This window comes from Vanessa cardui, chromosome 19 (genome assembly GCF_905220365.1).
Source record: "Vanessa cardui chromosome 19, ilVanCard2.1, whole genome shotgun sequence".
NCBI lineage: Eukaryota > Metazoa > Arthropoda > Insecta > Lepidoptera > Nymphalidae > Vanessa > Vanessa cardui.
The window spans coordinates 12,223,061-12,242,652 of NC_061141.1; the positions used below are offsets into that span (position 1 = coordinate 12,223,061).

A 19,592-nucleotide genomic window follows, 5' to 3' on the forward strand; every position below is an offset into this window, starting at 1 on the left:
TTCATCAAGATTAAGGTTTAATTAAAAATAAATGACTTTCTTAATTTATATATTACTAGTTTAACAAAATGTTCTGGAGGAATGTTGACTTATCAAACAACTATAGTGTTTCTTGAAAAATATTAATAAATATTTTTGTTGTACAATATATCCATATGTCAGAATTAGATGCACCCACCCACTTAACACAATCCTGCATACATTCAAAGGCAATAATTCCACAGTATTAGACAAAAACAAATTTTGAGAAGCTTAATTATATTGAATAGAAGTTATTATTAGAATACATCTTACAAAAAATCACATTCAAAGTGAATAACTATACATTGTGCTATATAAGTACTAATAAAATTATATACATACATCTCATGTTTATATTATATTACTTTATGGTTGAGAATCGGGAACATGGAAGAAATACAACATGAATCCAGCTGCTAATAAAAAGTGGCAACCAATTATTGCACCAGTTAAGATAAGAAAATATTTTGATTTTTTTAATGCTGGGAGAAGCCAAAATATAAGTACAGCTCCAGATACTAATGCCGCCATGAGAACTAGGAGCCATTGAAGCCATGATATCGGAATGGTCCAAAGAATGGCAACAGGAATGTAGATTGAAAGAGAATATCCATAGAGACAAAACAGTGATATCATCGTTGGTGTGCTTGATGTCTGTAAAGATTACATATATAAAATTATAGTATAGTATTCATTATTAGATAATGTTATCTGGTATATATTCTATTAATATATATACATTTAAGATAAGAAATTACACCAAAACACAATTATAGTAATTTAATGAATTTGTAAATATAAAAATTACTATAACATTATTAATATTTATAATATTATATATGATTATTGATTGTTACAAACCTGTGTCTCCATTTCATCTTGACCGTCTGGAACAGTAGTCCACTTCAGAGCTGCCCATAGAGCCAAGGGAACTAGCCAAACATAGCAGACAATGGCAGTGGCAGCATAAGATACTAGATGGTAGTTGTACCTCCAGACAACAGCTTTATTTATACTTTGTAAATAATTAGCAATATTTCCACTGACTGCTATTGTGAAAATCTGAAATATACATGTTTTTATAGCAATACTTTTTTTTATTATTTTTTAAAATTTACTTTATAGTTAATATAAAAATATACTAAATAGTGTTCACATCACACAATATTACATTAAATTCAAATTGTTTACAACTATAAAAGGAGAGACTAAGAAGATTGGAATATTTCTTGTACCAGGTAGATTTAGAGACCTACTTAGTACACAGGGCACAGGACATATTTATTGAATATAAATTACATCATATAAAGAAAAGCTATTACTTTATATGATATAATTTATATTCATAGGAACCAATCAGGTAAACACTCAACTCTATGTAATTATACCAATGTCATTTTCTTACCAATGTAACAGATATCCAAATTGGCCCATATAAATCTGGTTTGCCTTTAATCCTTTCGTCAAAGTAATTTCGAGACACTTTCTGAGGCAACACTGACGATATTATTCGCTCTACCACTTCACTTGTGTGTACATCAAAATACTTTTGATAATATTCTATCGTCCAAAAATTGTGGTTAGCTGTAAATTTAGGAAGTGTGAAATATTAATAAACATTAGCACACAAAGAATATATCAATAAGCAATACATTTTATAACAAAATTTTACTACTTGGTTATCATAAAATGAATGTGTTTATAGATAAAGTTATTATTCATTTGGTTGAGTAGAGTCTTAATCATTTCACTGAATTTTAATTTATATTTTACACAAAAGTAATTTAACAAACTAACTTTGCGGTACGGTCTGCGGTTCCTCCACTATTTTAGGCTCTTCATAAGTATAACTTGAATTAGACATAGAATTATTATATTGATTCGTATGGACAGCCTCCACGTCGATTCGTGCACTTCTTTCATTATGTTCCGGAGAATAATCTTGAAAATTTAATAACTCTCCAGTGTTTATATTTGCCATTGTAACTTTATATCTTTAAGATTTTTATATATTATGAATGTTTTGAAACAAATCTACACAATATTTTATTCCATGTAAGTCAAAAGTTTATGTCACTTTGTACCAGACACTAGACAGTCAAACTGCTTAGTGCTACCAGATAAAAAACTCTATCAGTGCTTGCAACGTTGCATAAAATTATAAATACCAATAACGTATTACACGTTATTGGTATTTAAAATATCTTTTAAAATTATAATTTTCAGACGGAAATTCGGTTGTCAGAATATATGTGCATAGTTATTGAAATAATGTAATCAAAAAGTTAGAACTATTACTATTAGAATTAATAATAAATCTTCACGTTAATATACTTTAATAGGTAACTAAAAATTGTATTACATATGTCGACCTATAATAGAATATCTATTGCAAATCAAATACACCATAAGGAGCTTAGCCAAAGTATTCTAAAATTATACAACAAAATTTTTAAAAAACAAAACTAAGAAAACTAGCAGAGATTTATCAGACACTTACTACTATGTTTACTTTAAGTTTTTTAGAAAACGTTGAATAGTCTGTGCTATGATGCCTTTAAATAATCTGTGGGTTTAAAAAGATCAGAGACAGAACGGGCAGAACAGATTGACGCCATCTTGATTCAGAAATTACATCTTGCACGCAGCTACATCAAAATTTTCGAATTAATTCGTTGTAAAAATATGTTTTCAAACGTGATTTAATCCTTAAAATGCGTATATCTTTCTGTACGTGAGTTTACTCAACAAATTGTGCAACCTCAGTTGTCTATACTTCACTATCTACGATAACGTAAGTTTTGTTCGTGTTGCTTTGGAAAATTTCGCCATGTTGAAAAGCCACGTAACTGTGAATTCATTTTAATTACAGCGATGTGTTTATGAAGATATAATTTGGTATGATAGTCCATGCTACAGTAGTAGCTGTGAAACATGGCAAAGGAAATAGCGGAAGAGTACGCGTCCAGCTTGGCGGATCTGACCGTCAACAGCAAACCTCTGATAAACATGCTCACAATACTCGCAGAAGAAAATATAGAGCACGCAGGGGTTATCGTTGAAACCGTGGAGAAACATTTGGAGAAGGTGAATTTGCATTTTTAAATATCGCGAACGGCTGGCGTTGGAAATGCCACGCTATGACGTTAGCTATCGAGAAAGTGTCACAAATTGGTGATTACGCACACTTGGGTGCGATTGTGTTCACTGTGCGATTATATGATCTTTGTAACCAGTTGCTGGCACCAAACAGGTATCTCCTAACTTGATTATCTGGACTTTACCAAGCTCACAATCTGTAATGTAGATTAGATAAAATATATGCTTTATTTCTTGACATAGGGACAAAACTGGTGCAAAATTTGCGCCTTATTTGTCGTTTTATACTTAAATTTCAAACTAACATGTCACTTTATTAGTTCTCTTGTAATTATTTTTTCTTTATTTAAAATGGAAAGACTTTCAATGTAAATTTAGTGCTGAACTGTAAAATTAATACCATATGTGTATTCCCAGATTATTGTCTCATATTTCACAATATCGTTATTGTAAAAGATGGATGAGAGTATATATAGATTTTAGAACAATCATTGCCAATTTGCCAAGACTGCATTTGCTTAGAAATTTATTTTTATGTTCTTTGTGCTTACATGAAATATTTTAAATCAGTGTTTTAACAAAGTGTGTTTCTGATGATGGACAGTTTGTTTGTGTTTTTTAAGTTTAAATAAATACCTTTGTATTAACCATATTGAAATAATCAAAATCAAAATAAACTAAAAAAAAAATTCCTTGTTTCAAAATTTTTATTAAGTTCTATAATCTTTAATCAAATATTTAAAATTGTAGATTGTAGCTTGTGAAACTTGCAGCATAATATAATCTTTTCCATTAAACTAATTGTTTTCAAATGTTCATAGGAGATACCTGTTGTGAATCATAATAATCATTAACTCATATACCTTTAGGGGTATGTTATTATCGAAACACATACCTCACTGATTTTTTTTGGTTGTGTACCAAGATGTTGTAAAATAAACGCTTTTACAAACTGAGTTCTTATTTATTTTCAAGTGTCATTAAAATTAAACCGTTGTCAAAAGAAACTTTGTATTATTATTTCCTGCACCACAACATCAGTATTCAAAGACAATAATATTCATGGAACTCATTGTCGTCATTGACTGGGCAAGCCGGCATGGACTTGGCCAGCCCAGGGGTTTGGGACTAGACAAAATTTTTCCTCCACACAGGTGCCTCCCGACATCAAGCTGCCAGTTCTCTATTTAGTTGATTCAATTATCAAGAATGTTGGAGGTGCATACACACAGAAGTTCTCCCAGATCATCGTTAACATCTTCACTAAGACATTTAAGCAGGTATATATTTCATTGTATGGTATCACACAATTATGATAATGTATTTTATTCTTTATCTTTAATTTGGTATTAACAATGTCTATGTTCACAGGTAGATGAAAAGGTACGTTCACAGATGTTCAAACTTCGTGAGACTTGGCATGAGGTGTTTCCTTCAATGAAGTTGTATCAGCTGGACGTTAAAGTGAATCTAATTGATCCCGCTTGGCCGATTCAAGCTCAACCACAACAGTCTAACATCCATGTAAATCCAAATTTTCTGAAAAAGGTGTTTTTTTAGTTGATTATGTTTTAATGTATATATTTTTATTCCAAGCATATCACATGTATGGCCCAGATATTGTTTCAAAATATTCATGATAGGGTATTTGTTGACTGCTTATTATCATTTGTTGGAAATGTAATAGTAGTTACATTTATCTATTAGTTGCAAAAACAATATTATATTTAAATTGTAATTACCAGCAATGAAATCTCAGGCACAAAATTTTCATCATTAGAATTCATCTAAAATTACCTACTTAGTATATCTGGCTTGCTCTTTTATAGTAATTTCAATATGGCACAAACATTTGTTCATATAAGTAAGTATATAAATACTCAAATAATTATATGCTTTGGTAATGCCAAACAGTAATATTTTTACATTGATAGCCATGCTGATCCAAGTAAAAAGATTGTAACAAATTACTGTACCAACATATTCTATTACAGAGACAACACATTTGTAAACATAGTATAATAGGATAAATCGCTAATCGATTTATGTAATTAAATAATCTAGATAACAAAGTTTGGAAACACAAATATATAAGATTTGCAATTCCACAGTCGGCGCCCACCACCAGCGCGGCGCCACTGTCGGCGGAAGAGGAGCGCATGCGCAGCGTGCTCGCCAAGAAGGAGCAGGAACTGCTCATGCTGCAGAGAAAGAAAGTCGAGATGGAACTTGAGCAGACACGGCGGCAACTGCAACTGGCGGAGAAGAATTCTAAAATTGTAAATATCCATTTCTTTATCGCCCATTCGATATGCCAAGTACACTAGAGTACTGGCTACGAACACAGCTATCTATTTAAAGTTTACAATTAATATTTTTTCAAAGATAACATGTTTTAAACGAACATTTATCGAAAATAATAAAATTTCGACAATGATTTGCAGCGGATGTTGTATTTAATACATCAATGAATGGTTCATGAGATTTAACTGTGGAACGGAAAAAATTTAATACTCTATTACTATATTATAAAAAACCTTGTGTATTACAAATCTAGGTACTAGTAGTGTATAGTCAGTATATAGCGTTATCTCGTACCGACAGCCTGTCGTGCCACCCGTGCGCCCCGTGCCCACGCCCACGCCCACGCCTGCGCCCGCGCCGGCCGTTACTGCTGCGCCGATGCCCACGCCCACGCCTGCCTCCGCACCCGATCCTCCACTATCCGTCAAGCAAAGGCTCGGACCGGTGAGTACATTTTACACATCGTTAAATAGTAAATGCAAAACAAGTGCAATTGTATAGTGAGATTGGTAATCTTTACATGCTTAAGATTTAGTTCGAAATCGGCCATCATTCATGATGATGGCCGATATAATGGAAAATCGCTAGTGTAACATATTATTGGTAGTAAGTTGATTTAATAACAATTAGCAATTCATTCCAGTAGATGTTATCATATTTAACAAATAAAAACAAGCCTCAAGAGTGATTTTGCTTCTGGCTTTTTTGTTAGTTGATAATCCGCGTATATAGTACGACACAACTTAGATGTATCATCGGTAAAATTCGTAAAACCGATCACATCCGAATTGAGTACGCTAATCCAAATTATCAATATTTATTTTTCATGCGAATATGTTCTTTGCACAAACGTAATAACTTGTAATATTATATGACCTAATATATTCGTCAATTTGTCATGTCGATTTGTATGCGCTTGCTTTCTCTGACGCGAGAATCTATAGCGACGAATAGCGTCGAATGGCGCGATAGGGAGCTATTTCTATTGGTCGTGTAAATCGGCAGTAATCGGTTTTATTTTCATTCCATTTCATTTTCCGATGCTACATCTAATTTGTGTCGTACTATACATCTTTTGTTTGGAAGAGGTTTTGATGGCGTCAAAGCAATTGAGTCAAAATGGGTTAAAATTTTGTGCCATTTTATTTTTCTTTTGATTACCATGATACTGATCCATTACCATGAGATTAGAATTTTTAAAGTTTTACCCTTCTAATAGAATTTGTAGAGCTGTAAAACGAAAAATATCTCAAGAGGTCTCTCAAGGATCAACTTTTGGATCTTTTCTATTCAACTTAGATGTAAATGACCTGTGCCTAAAGAAACTGTGAAATCATATTTGCTGGCAATAATCGTTTTTAAGATTAAAATAAATTATGTACCTAAGGTAATTTTACCATGCCATCTCAGTGTACATATGTACATAAATTAAATATGGTAAGACTAGTTCCCTCTGACCGCCCCCTGCCCGCAGCCCGTGCACCGGCCGACGAGCCGCATCGCGCCCGTGAGCGCCGCGCTGGCCGGCGCGCGCCGCGACCCGCGCCTGGCGCGCCGCCCCCCCGCGCCGCCCGCCCCCGCCCCCGCCGCGCCGCCCGCCATCGCGCCCAACGTGTTCGACATCAAGCCGCTCGAGCGCGACGTCACCGTCACCAAGCGCAAGAACGTCATCACGATCGACGTGCGCGGCGACGCGGCGCGCGCCCGCCGCCGCCCCGCCGCGCCCGACGCCGCGCTGGACGCGTACGTGGAGCGCCTGAGTGCGCCCGCGCGCCTGCCGCCCATCCCCAAGCTGAGCCGCAAGGAGCCGGAGCGCAAGAAGCGGCGCGACGCGGGCGCGGAGGCGGGCGCGGCGGGCGACAAGCGCGCGCGGCGCGCCCGCGAGCGCAAGGCCAAGGCGCGCGCGCCCGAGCTCGTGGCCTTCAAGGAGCTGCGCAACTACCACAAGGAGCGCTACATGCGGCGCAATAAGGAGAAGTCTGAGAGCCCCGAGCGCTCGGGGAGGGCCCCGGTCGAGCCTCCCGAGGAGCCCGCAAGTAAGATAACCCTATTTAGAACGCGAGGTTTGCCCGGTTCGATGCGGAGCTCTAGGCCGCCTGTGATCCTAGGTTGTAAGACGACGAAACACTGTGTGCAAATAAAATATTTTTCATCTCTTGGAGTATTCATATTGTCACGTTTAGGATATTAATCCCTTTACTTCTTAGACTAAGTATCGTTAACTTCATATAGAAAGGTATATACACCTGACCGTTCAGATTTATATTATATGCTTATTAAACTAAAATATTGATTTGAATTTATCAAAAGAAAAGATTTTTCTAAATTTTGAAAAAGTTAACTTGATTTTAATTTATCAGAAATTTTGGTTTGGTGTATTCAATTGATGATAAATCTTAAATTCAAACAAGATATCCAGTGAGCTGACGACATTTCTGCTACTCTTTAGTGTAATTATACATGTAAATATATTTAACTAATACTATTTTAAAAAACATTTCTTATGAGAAGCTGGCAACAAATTACACAATTTTCTCAGACTTCCTCAGATCTTTAAATTTCATGAACAATTTATTGGTTTATAACTTATCAAATTTAAAGTGTTTTATTTCACTATAACTAAAGTAGTCTGCTTAGTGAGCTCAAACACAATCTTGGATTTATATTTGATTGCTAACAATTTTCAATGCAACAACAATTTACCTTTATTCTTAAAACTTTAGTAACAAATAGCAATATTGAATAAATTTTAACGTTTTCCATTGAATCTTATAAGATACTTAGTAAAGCCTAAGCATATAAATTGAAAACAATAGAATCAACAAAAAAAAATATATTTTTTGAGAATATTTTAAACTATTAAGCCTATAAATATATAAGTAGCATCAACAAGCATGGAATAGTTAGTGATTAAGAAGAAGCTATTGGATGAAATTTGCCTCATGCACCACGGACTTACAACACTTGAAATTGAAGAGTGGACCAAGGTGGGGTACTACAAGATATGAAGAAATGACCGCCACGGGAAGAGATGCAAACTAATCCCATTATATATGAATGGAGAGAGTATTAAACAATATGATGTTCAAGTTATGCGAAATTTTACACAATACCACAATAGGGTGAAAGCTACTTATAAGCTTATATTTAGAAGTATGGGTGTAAGTAGCAAGAAGCACCGAAAAATGCGCATGTGTAGGGTTGTTGCAATTCGTCTATGTATTTATAAATTGTAATTTATGGTATATCAAATGCCATTAAAATATTATCTTAAGCCTAACTGTGGTATAATTAGTAGGTGTGAGGTACACATACTACAAGTAGCATGCTTTCTTCAGCTGCATCACCGTTGTGATAAAAATAGCTAATTTTAAACGCATCTAAACTATTCTTATTATATTGACATAGTAGCTACAAGTACAAAAATTAAAGTAAAATCAAATTTATTATTCAAAACACTTTTTTTGTTCTATTAAAATAAGGCTTTATAAATGCTGCCACTCTCCTTAAATTTAGTTGGTAAATGTAAATATTTACCTTTTAACAAAGAAATTAAATTTTTGTATCAAGTGTAATCCAAAACTAATACTAATATTGTGTAATATAACAGTAATTATTACAAACTAAATCTATTATTAAACATAGCTTTGTATCAATGTGATAAATTTAGATAGTTATTTCTTTTAAATCTAAATATTCATCTCAAAACGATTTTTACATCAAACATTTTCATTAAAGTATTGCTTGAGAAAGAAAAATGCCACTAGGATCTTGTTTTATTAATCAGGTTGAAGTTTTGTATCCGTCGAATTCTGCTTCTGGGACGGATGGTTGGAGACAGTGCCATATTTTTGGTGTAGTTCCCTTGAAAATTTACACATGAGATTCCTCTATATTTGGCTCAAATGTTTCAAGGTCATTCAATTGTCTACTAACTCACCATCGTTGACTTCGTTAGCGACATTCATCACCAATGGATTAAATCTCTCAGAAAATTTTCTACTGTTAATGTCAAATTATGTCCGAGTAAACATTTTGTTTATTTTTTGCTCATGTTAATGTACCTATAAATATCCTTTATTTTAATTTTATAGCAAATAACCCATTGTCATTGTGTTAAAAACGTTAATTATTCGCACGTACACCTTTATCTCATCATAATATACTTCTTGTTACTGCGTAAGGGTTGTTTATAATTTATTTAGTTTCAAATTACTTGAACTTTATATGTATATAAAGTAACCGAAATTTTTAAAATACTATCGTTTCCTTAGAAGTTTTTCTTTATCTATTCAAACTTTTAGAGAAGTACGAATATCAATATTATTTCATAATTTCCTAATGTTATAAATTTCAAAGTTTTTTAATGTTTTGAAATGGCGTTCACGTTAAATTAGAAGAAATAAAAAAAAAAACTTTTTCATTCCTTTTTCATGTATAAAGAACCATATTTGTACTTATATTGTATCAAATTTGAAATTTAAACACAAAATATAAACCCATTATCATAACATTTACCAATGTCAGCTCACTGGACACATTATCGAATATCACACAACACAAATCCTTATTACTGTGGAAGTGCGCCTGAAGATAAATAATAAATCTTTAAATTTTTCAAACACTTACCTTAAATTGAGGCAGTATTATTACATACGCTCTCAGACTACGAGCTAAAAAAAATCATTTCACAACGTCCCTATTTTGCCAACGAGAGAACAATGGAGCAGGTAAAAATGTGTGGATTAAACGAGTTGAGACTTAAAGCTGCAATAAATAGAGTCGTGTTTTCAGATCCACCAGAAGTAGCTCCAGAGAATAAAGATGTCGATCTCCGGGTATTACATCCCGTTATTACAGAAACAGCTGCACCTATCGCTCAGAAAAGATCGTCTACTGAGGCACTAGAAGGGAAAGCTAAGAAAAATAAACATGAAAAGTTTGATATGTAAGTATGTTAAAAATATTGTTAGAACATCTTTCTGTGTTACACAACTTTACCATTAAAAGAAAAAGCCTGTACATTTGCCACTGCTGAGATAAGGCCTCCTCTTCCATTAAGGACAGGGTTTGGAACATATTCCACCACTCTGTTCCAATGCGGGTTGGTGGAATGCACATGTGGCAGAATTTCGATGAAATTAGACAGATGCAGGTTTCCTCACGATGTTTTCCTTCACCGCCGATTATGAGATAAATTATAAACATAAATTAAGCACATATATATATATATATATATTTATATATATATTTATAGAGGTGCTTGCCTGAGTTTGAACCCGCAATCATCGGTTAAGATGCACGTGTTCTAACCACTGGGCCATCTCAGCTCCAATCGCTCACTTTACCATTATACCAATTTTTTGTTGCAGTCTTTTTGGAAATGAAGACGTAGATCTTCGCAAATTGCCTCAAGTCGAGGAAGTAAGCGCTCCTCCGCCGCCATCAATAACCGAGAATAACTCAATTGTGACAAAGAAGTTAGACCCTGAAGAGGAAGAAGACGATATAGTTTCTCCTGTTAGATCACCGAGGAAAGATTGGCAGGAAGTAAAAGAAAAAGAGGAAACCAAGAAAACTCCATCAAAATTAGATCTCGTTAGAGCGAAGTTAGCCGAAGCTACAAAGGGAAAGGATGGTCTTGGGCGACCTTTGTTATTCAGTAAATCACCAAGTATGTAATTTATGTACTAAGACTAACTTTACCTTTGTACATTATTAAAATACAAGAATTATCTTCATGACTTTTTTCTTTGCAGGCATAGAAAAAGAAAGACGTCGTACATTTAGTTCAGAAGAACCGGACGCAAGAACCGATAACGTAGAAGATTTTGATGCTGAAGATCATAAAAAAACAATATCTATAATTATGAATCAGGCAAAAGAACAATTTAGCGACGGTGAGCTGGACAAGAACCAATATAACGCATTAATGTATCAAGTTCTTCAACTCAATGAAAAGTTGAAGCTTAAAGAAGCTAAGCAAAGGGAATCCTTGGAAGTTTCTAAGCGAAAACTGAAAGCACACATACAGGAAGAAAATAAAGTTTCCTCTCCAAGAAGTTCACCATCAGAAAGAAATAATTATGGGGATATTGATGAAAGGATAACACCAGCTCCGTTTATGGATACTGCGCCAGAAAATCAAAATCATCAACGTCAAGATTCGGATATGAGGATGCACAACGGGGACCATATGGAAGGTGGCAATTCTATGTTCCCTTTACCGCCCATGATGCCTATGTTTATGGGACCCTATCCAAGATGGAGAGGACAGCCCAGGCCTAGAATAGAAGAGTTCGGAATGCGTCGTTTCAGAGGTCCGGTTCCTCCATACTTTAGAGGGAAATTTGATAAAAGGGGACCACGGCCACCTTTCGAACCGAGAATGCCTCTTCTTCCGACTCCAAAAGTAGGCATGTGTCAAGGAGAGTCTCCGCTTCAGCCTTACGAGAGATCAACGTCGCCACCTCCACTCGGCGCCCCAGGATATAATCTCCCACCTACTGATTTTAAAATTTTAGAATATATTGATCAAGATCCTGTTAAAACGATACAAATTGACAATATTCCTCGAGAAATTCGATTTTACGGTGAAACTGCAATTATTATGTTGGATTGGGATGACCCACGTGAAATCAAGTTCTTGCCAGGCTCCAGGCGAGTTACCTTTGATAATAAAGACTCGGTTGTTTTATCTTTTAACGAAGGTTACAAACAAGTTGAAATTGATGACCAAGTTTTCGATATTCGGTTCGGAGCCCCTACAAGAGAATTATATATAAATGGACGATGGTACGAATGTTTCTTTGGTGGTCAACCTTTAGGGGTGATAATTGACGGTAAGCCTCGCTTGATACATCTGGAGGGGCCCTTGCCTAAGGTTGATATTGGTAAAACTAAGCGAACTGAATTAGTAGCTGGAAAAATTAATCTAATTGTGAACGCAACTAATATTTGTCCTGTATATTTGGATGCGAAAGTACAAAAGTTTCACGTCAATGGTCAATTCTTCACAATTCGCTTCGTCGATTCCCTACGTACTGTTCTTATAAATGAGCAGCCATTTAAAGTTGACTTTGGTGACCTCCCAAAACCAATATTCGTTGGAGGGGAAAAATACTTTGTGCGTTTCTCTGCTTTGCCTAAAAACATTAAACCTGGTCAAATAGAGATTGTCGATATGGAGGGTACTGTTCAACCAATAAGGAAAGAACCTGCTGTGACGCAAGAAAGTGAAGATGACACAGAGCAAGTGAAAGTAGAAGAACCATTAGAAACATCTCAAGAGTCGCCCAGTCCTGAAGTTGAAATAAAAGGTAAATAACATAAACTGTATGTAATACAAGGGATGCAGTTTACTTTGTTTAATAAAGTTATAACTAAAATTTGTTCGTTAATAGGTCTCGATATGTTAGCCAGTCTAATGCCGACCAGTATGGCACCAGCATCCAGTTCCGAATACAGCTCCGCGGAGCCGCTATTTGCCAAGTCGGATAGTAAAATTCCGGGTCTCGAATCGACGCCGGAAGAAAAACCTGCCAACTCCTTACCACTTCTAGGGTCGATTAACGTCAACGATCTGTACGCCAAGCTGGTAGCCACCGGCATAGTCCCGATGTTGAACGACACCAAACAGGAGGCGAAGAACGAAAAGACTGAGGACGTCAAGCCCAAACCTAAAGAAGATAAAAATGTTATACACAGAGTCGACTTACTCAAATCTGAAACACTAAGAGTGTAAGTATTCACTCAGCTATACTAGCGAAAGTAATTAAATCTATCGCGCCCATGGGTCCTGACGGTCGGCCGCTATAATGTTGTCTTAAATTTTCGCGATTATTACACATTTAAATAAAACTAATTATAACGGATGAATCGCGTATATTAATTATTTTTAAACATCCCGACGTTTCGAGCACTTTGCAGTGTTCGTGGTCACGGGTAGAGGTAAGGTAAAAATAATTAATATACGCGATTCATCCGTTATAATTAGTTTTATTTAAAGGTCGGCCGCTATGTCCGCAGCAAGCAGAGCGGCATCGTGGCCAAGCTGTACGGCGGCATGCAGTGCAGCGGCTGCGGCGCGCGCTTCCCGCCCGAGCACACCGTGCGCTACTCGCAGCACCTCGACTGGCACTTCCGCCAGAACCGCCGCGAGCGCGACTCCGCGCGCCGCGCGCACTCGCGCCACTGGCACTACGACCTGTCCGACTGGCTGCAGTACGAGGAGCTGGAAGACCTGGAGGAGAGAGGTTTGCTTTGTTTAATTTTTTTTTTTTTTTTTTATGGCATAGGTGGCAAACGAGCAGGAGGCTCACCTGATGGAATGTGACTACCACCGCCCATGGACACCTGCAACACCAGGGGACTTGCAGGTGCGTTGTCGGCCTTTCAAAAAGGAGTACGCTCTTTTCTTGAAGGTTCCCATGTCGTATCGGTTCGGAAAAACCGCCGGCGAAAGCTAGTTCCACAGAGTGGTTGTGCGAGGCAGAAAATGTCTGAGAAATCGCGCTGTTGTGGATTTTCGGACATCAAGGTGGTGCGGGTGAAACTTAGAAAATTACCCATTACCCTGTCTTATGGCAAAGGCTGCTTAAAATAAGGTAAACATGCTCTCTGATTGATCACTGACCGCCGGTTCCACTTGGCACAGAGAAGAGTTGGTTCGAGACGGGCGCGGCGGAGGACGGCGAGGGCGCGGGCGAGGCGGAGGAGAGCCCCAGCGTGGCGGCCGGCGCGCCGCAGCACCACTGCGCGCTGTGCGGGGACCGCTTCCAGCAGTTCTACAACGAGGACAAGGAGGAGTGGCATCTGCGCAACTCCGTGCGCCACGACCTGCTATACTACCACCCGCTGTGTCTGCAGGACTATAAGGTGCATATTCATATTAGACACACGCAAATGAGTCGGATTTTGACCGTTGTTGAATTTGCCGTATTAACTTTGCCGTCTCGTAAATTCATTGGTGAAAAAGGCGTATTATTCGATACAAGATTTTGTAGATGATAAAAAAGCGTGGAATTAATACCTGTTGACTTCCAGGCAGGATATATTAATTTAATAATTGTATTAACTTAAAAATTAACTAACATGACATGTATTTTTTTAAATGTTGAAAAAGAGTAACTACTGAGTTTCTTGCCGGTTCTTCTCGGTAGAATCTACTTTCCGAACCGGTGGTAGCTTCACTTAATTGTTAAATGACGATTCAAAAGTGCTTGTAAAAGCCCACTTGAATAAAGTATACTTTGATTTTGATTTTTGATTGATAAATGTTAATTGCTTCTTTTATTAAACAATAGTATTCTGTTTTTGCTGTAAAAACGGCTTCCGAATTAACCGAATACGATTTTTCTTAGGCATCTCTAACAAAGGAAGAACCGCCTAAAGAAGAAGCACCAATGGAAACTTCGGTGGAAGAAGACAAAACGATTGAGGCCATCGAGATTAAGGACGACGATGTCAGAGTAGACGACGCGGATGAGTCCGACAGCGAGTCTGTTGTGGAGGTCGTCGACCCGGTGGTTGAGCAGGCGGAACCTGTTGAGGTGAGGATACCTTAAAACTTAATGGTTTATTACAACATTAGCACATTTCCATATTTTATGGCTGCTTTATTGATCTAGTAGCTGACTTGGCCTATAAAACAGCAGATTGTGTACTTTTTCGTTCAAATCCTGAATTAAGCTATGAAATTATTAATTGAAACTTGGAAATAGGTAGTTTTAAGACTTTATTTTTTTTCTGAACTGTAGTTCAGGACAAATGTCCTGTCGTTGTCGTTGTCGTCGTCCTGTTCCATCGATTTTACCGATTTATTTCTATTGAATTAGAGCTACTTATTATGATTATTTAGTGTAATAAAATGAGAAGAAGGTAATATCTTGTTTATTTCTCTTGCATTTAGATCGATGAGGGTGATGAAGACGATGTAGTGCTAAAGGCAGAGCCTGTAGAGCAAGTCGTTGTTGAGGACGAGGATACGGACGACGAGACCGCCGCAGAGCGAGCCAGCCGCGACCAAAAAGCGGAGGTTGATTTTGCTAATATCAAGATCAAACAGGAACCCGTTGATCCCGGTAATGTATTTGGTTTTAATAAAATTAATTAATTTAGTCGACATAAGAGTTTAATTATTAAGTTCAAACGAAAGGATAGTTGCCTTCTTCGAAAAAAAAGTTTTTTCATTGAATATCGTAATTCTTTTTAATACAAAAACTTAATTTAAGGGGACTACAGGAGCTAATTGCCCTTGAGAATCACGCGCACACACTTACACTAACGACAAAAACGGCATGTCCCCGCGCGCACTAAGCTTAGCGAGGCGGCGAGGTTACGCCTGAATATTCCAATAGATGGCGCCGAACCGCCGCGCACCGCGCCGAGCGAAAGCGAAGCGAAGTCAATTCTATCAATTCTATCAATCATAGATTTCATAAAAATAGACAGGACAACAGAATTGTTTCTTTGTGTCATTTAAAAAAATATGATAAAATTAAACTGAATTAATTAAACTTAAATTATTATTATTTTATGTACAAAAAATAGTTAATTTAAACATTTTTTTCTTTAATTTTTACTGTATCAATTCAATTAGTTGTAATACTAAATATTAAATCGTACCTATTTTTAAATTTTGTAAGTTTGTTAAGCGATTTATTAAATAAAATTAGAACTGTTCGTAATTTGCACATTGACAAAAAGCGTAGAGTTTGTTCGTTTTACTAATATCGGTACACAAAGAAAAAAAATTAAGTTAAAAAAGTCAGCATCAAAAAGTTACTATAAAAATAATATCGTCAAGTCGGTTTAGTAGAATTATTGGTTAACTCGGTCAATCACAGTGGGTTTAGTCATAAATCTCATAAAAATAGTTTGGATATTAGAATTATGTGTATTGTTTTTGACTGATATTTGAAATAAAACTGATTCAATTAAATTCAAATATTTTTATTTATTTTTGGTTTAACAAAAAAACAAATAAATTTCGTTTCAATTTTTTTATTAAAATATTTTTTTTAATTATTCGTTCGTCGTCGTTCGTTATTAAAATATCTTGGATACTTGCAATCAATATTTCACCCACTTTCACTGAAGCTACGAGCTAAAATTTTTCAATTTATACTATTTCCAATCTTTAAAAAATATTGAATTACGTATATGACACTTCTAAATATTTTAGTTCTTTGGTTCACAACAATTTCATATTTCAAGATGGCCCAGTGGGTAGAACGCGCCCATCTTATTGCGGGTTCAAACCCAGGCAAGCACCACTAAATATTCATGTGATGTGCTAATTTGTATTTATTTATTTTTTTATTATTAAATTTCATCCATACATAACTATATTTCCTATTATAAACAAAATTGATAAAATTAAACTCTAACGTAATAGAAATAGCTTCCGTGTTATTTTTTTTCGATTTTCTTAATTCTGAAAAAATAAATGCATAGTTGTTAGGAATTAAATTTTAATAATTATAAAATATATAAATTTATATTTTTAAATATAGTCCTTTAAAAATAATAAAATTTTAGTTCAGAGTGCGGGGATCGAACCCGCACATTCTTCTTGGACTTGCTTGCATTGACCAAATACTCCATGGTGACTGTAAGAAATCTGTCGAAAAATCTGATTCTATGCGAACTAATTGCATTGTTTTTAATAAATGTTTCCAATAATCATTATTTATAATATATATATATATGTTTACTAATTAAATACTCTTACCTTTTCATATTATCTTTCATATGTTCGGCTTTTTAATTTATATGAACGTTTTTTAGTTTTCTTCACAGATTGTACTTTATTTCCTATGTTTACAAAATTAAACTTTATAAAAATAACTTAACAAAAAAATAAATGGCTAACTACAACTAGACTATTTTAACTTAATATATTTATTTACATAAAAGAATAATATTCGACAATTAATTTACAATTAAAATTACTCAAAAATAAAATCTACGAGATTTTATTCGCAACGATGCGGTGAAAAGAGCGACACGTCTGTATAGCAACAGGCCTCGGCCGGCAGTGTCTGTACGAGACGCTCACGCACACATGCTTACGCATTTTGGTCGAAAATAAGAAAATCTGATTTAAAAAAAATCTATTGATTTTACTAAATAATTATGATAATAATTTTTTAGTATATTGTTTGTAGAATAATCTGACAAAAGACCAAAATTATTGAAGGTATATAAGTGTAGTTAAAAAACAAAAAAAGACTTTTTTAGAGGTAACTTTGCGATTTTTTTCTATCGTACCAAATTAATTACATCATGTTTTCAACACAATTAATAACTAGCATCTATCCTGAAGATTAACATATATTTTTTTCATTTGGTTTATTGCATTGGATTATATACTTTTTGGCATTTTAAAACTTGCATTTAGCTCATGTAGTCCCCTTAACGATTTATTTTAAACGAATAATGTACAAAAGCGCTCGTAAATATTTTACTCCAGAAATAATTTTGCGTCTTTTGTATGTAGCCTGTTTTGATCTATGCAATCTTTGAATATCAATCAATCAAATATTTTTCTCAAATTTATGATGATTGTAGTATTCGTTTAGTTAGTAAGTTGTTTATTAGTCATAAATATTTCATTGCTATAGTATTAATTTCTCATATAATATATATTTAATTAACATATACATATGAGTAACTATTAAACAATTATGAATAATCTTGAATGTACAAATATAATAAGGATATTTTATTTGTTATCTCTAACAGATGACGAACCAGTAATAACAGCTGAGGTGGAAAGCATAATGCCCCCGACCATCGAAACTGCGCCTCACAACACAGTGATGTCTTCGATCGACGGCAATATGCAACTCGAAGACGCCACGTCCGCGCCGGTTTTCCCACTGGGCGGGATCCGCATCAACATCTCAAAATCTATACCATCGTTTGTCAATAATCAGGAAGAAAAAGTTCTGGAGGACGTAAGCGTAGATGATGAACCCTTACCTCCTGGTGAGGAACCAGAGCTGGAATACAAATTGAAACCGTCACTAGAAGGTGTACATTTAAGTAGGCAGCCGCCAGTGCAAAAAGGCAGTGAATTGTCAGGGTTGTGCTCCATTATGTAAATGAAAAGTGTTCTGTAGGAAAAGTGTTAGTAATTAACTGGAAAGTGGGTGAACTTGTGTGGACTGAGAATAGTGTTTGAGGATTTGCGACAAAGGAATTGATGTTAACTATGTCACTGCCTAAGATTGTTTACTTGATTAGGTTACAATGTTTGAAGATTAGAAAAATGTTGGGACTTATTTTGACCCATTTGTTTAATTTCTTAGCTTTTGTTGTTGAAATATTGAAAAAAAAAAATAAAAATTTGATTTTCACATGTTACTGTTATAAACGTAAATGAAAATGAATTTCAAAATAAAATTATGCTCAAAAAAACAACATTTACTCAGTAGTGGTTTGGTGGACATAAGATATAGGAATTTAACTGTTATGGATAATATAGATGGTATAATAATTTACCTTCAAAACTTGTTTTCCTAAACTAAATAAATTAGCTTCTCTTTTATAGTAACATTTCCCAACTATCTACTAAATAAAAAGTTAATATTGAACCTTAAACCTTTATCTTATTCTTTAATAGTAAAAAAAAATTTGACCTTAAAAATGTAACTTTACGATTGTAAAATATTGTCCACTAATACTGCTGACAAATGTAATTACAAAAATTTAATTATTTAATTTAAACATTTGATAAATTGTATGTACTTCTAACATATTGTAAGTAAACAATTACCATTATGTTAAACAATGTGATATTAAAATTAAGATAATTACATATACATTATTAAATGTGTGTGAATCGTTTTCTCTAATAAGACAATGTGCTATCACAGTGTATATTAAGAATGTGTAAATAGATGTTGTATATAATGTTTGTATTTTGGTTGTGTAACTTATGTATAAAGTATTTACATTTGTATGGTTTTAAGTTAGGTAAAGGAATCTCTTGTTATTGTTTTCCTTTAAAAAAATCGATTGATTAAAAACATGTGGGACACCACCGAAAATAACATTCGAATTTTTAATAAATATCACAAAAACGTGACTTGTTTTATTTTAATCAAAAATAAATTGTTTTCATTTCCATAAGCCTTGTTTAATTTTATTAAGTTAAGTAC

General features: G+C 34.9%; 2 protein-coding genes across 3 annotated transcripts; one reads left to right on the forward strand and one right to left on the reverse strand.

The window, feature by feature from the left end:
- Positions 1-32: 32 nt before the first annotated feature.
- Positions 33-2,126, reverse strand: LOC124537843 (protein YIPF2). Its single transcript, XM_047114787.1, has 4 exons — positions 1,819-2,126; positions 1,427-1,605; positions 883-1,083; positions 33-675 (listed from the first exon to the last, which is right to left on the reverse strand). Exons 1-4 carry the CDS (start codon positions 2,000-2,002, stop codon positions 388-390), a joined length of 852 nt encoding a protein of 283 aa, XP_046970743.1. The 5' UTR covers positions 2,003-2,126; the 3' UTR covers positions 33-387.
- A 464-nt stretch (positions 2,127-2,590) lies between these two features.
- On the forward strand, positions 2,591-19,563 carry LOC124537879 (pre-mRNA cleavage complex 2 protein Pcf11). 2 transcript variants are annotated; one of them, XM_047114831.1, is made up of 16 exons: positions 2,591-2,815; positions 2,894-3,108; positions 4,275-4,400; positions 4,492-4,668; positions 5,232-5,399; positions 5,725-5,868; positions 6,899-7,460; positions 10,219-10,372; positions 10,797-11,098; positions 11,184-12,743; positions 12,828-13,164; positions 13,453-13,679; positions 14,081-14,301; positions 14,787-14,975; positions 15,335-15,506; positions 18,172-19,563. In XM_047114831.1, exons 2-16 carry the CDS (start codon positions 2,956-2,958, stop codon positions 18,531-18,533), a joined length of 4,854 nt encoding a protein of 1,617 aa, XP_046970787.1. In that variant the 5' UTR covers positions 2,591-2,815; positions 2,894-2,955; the 3' UTR covers positions 18,534-19,563. The 2 variants fall into 2 exon arrangements, with proteins under 2 accessions (XP_046970787.1, XP_046970788.1); XM_047114832.1 differs by having other exon boundaries at positions 4,492-4,644.
- The last annotated feature ends 29 nt before the right edge of the window (positions 19,564-19,592 follow it).

Coding starts and splice junctions, on each gene's coding strand:
- LOC124537843 (XM_047114787.1), bottom strand. CDS start 2,002: ATGGCAAATATAAACACTGGAGAGTTATTAAATTTTCAAGATTATTCT. Junction 1,606..1,818: donor ACCGCAGACCGTACCGCAAA/GTTAGTTTGTTA, acceptor CTAAATTTACAG/CTAACCACAATTTTTGGACG. Junction 1,084..1,426: donor TTTGGATATCTGTTACATTG/GTAAGAAAATGA, acceptor TGTATATTTCAG/ATTTTCACAATAGCAGTCAG.
- LOC124537879 (XM_047114831.1), top strand. CDS start 2,956: ATGGCAAAGGAAATAGCGGAAGAGTACGCGTCCAGCTTGGCGGATCTG. Junction 7,461..10,218: donor GCCTCCCGAGGAGCCCGCAA/GTAAGATAACCC, acceptor TCGTGTTTTCAG/ATCCACCAGAAGTAGCTCCA. Junction 10,373..10,796: donor AAACATGAAAAGTTTGATAT/GTAAGTATGTTA, acceptor TTTTTGTTGCAG/TCTTTTTGGAAATGAAGACG.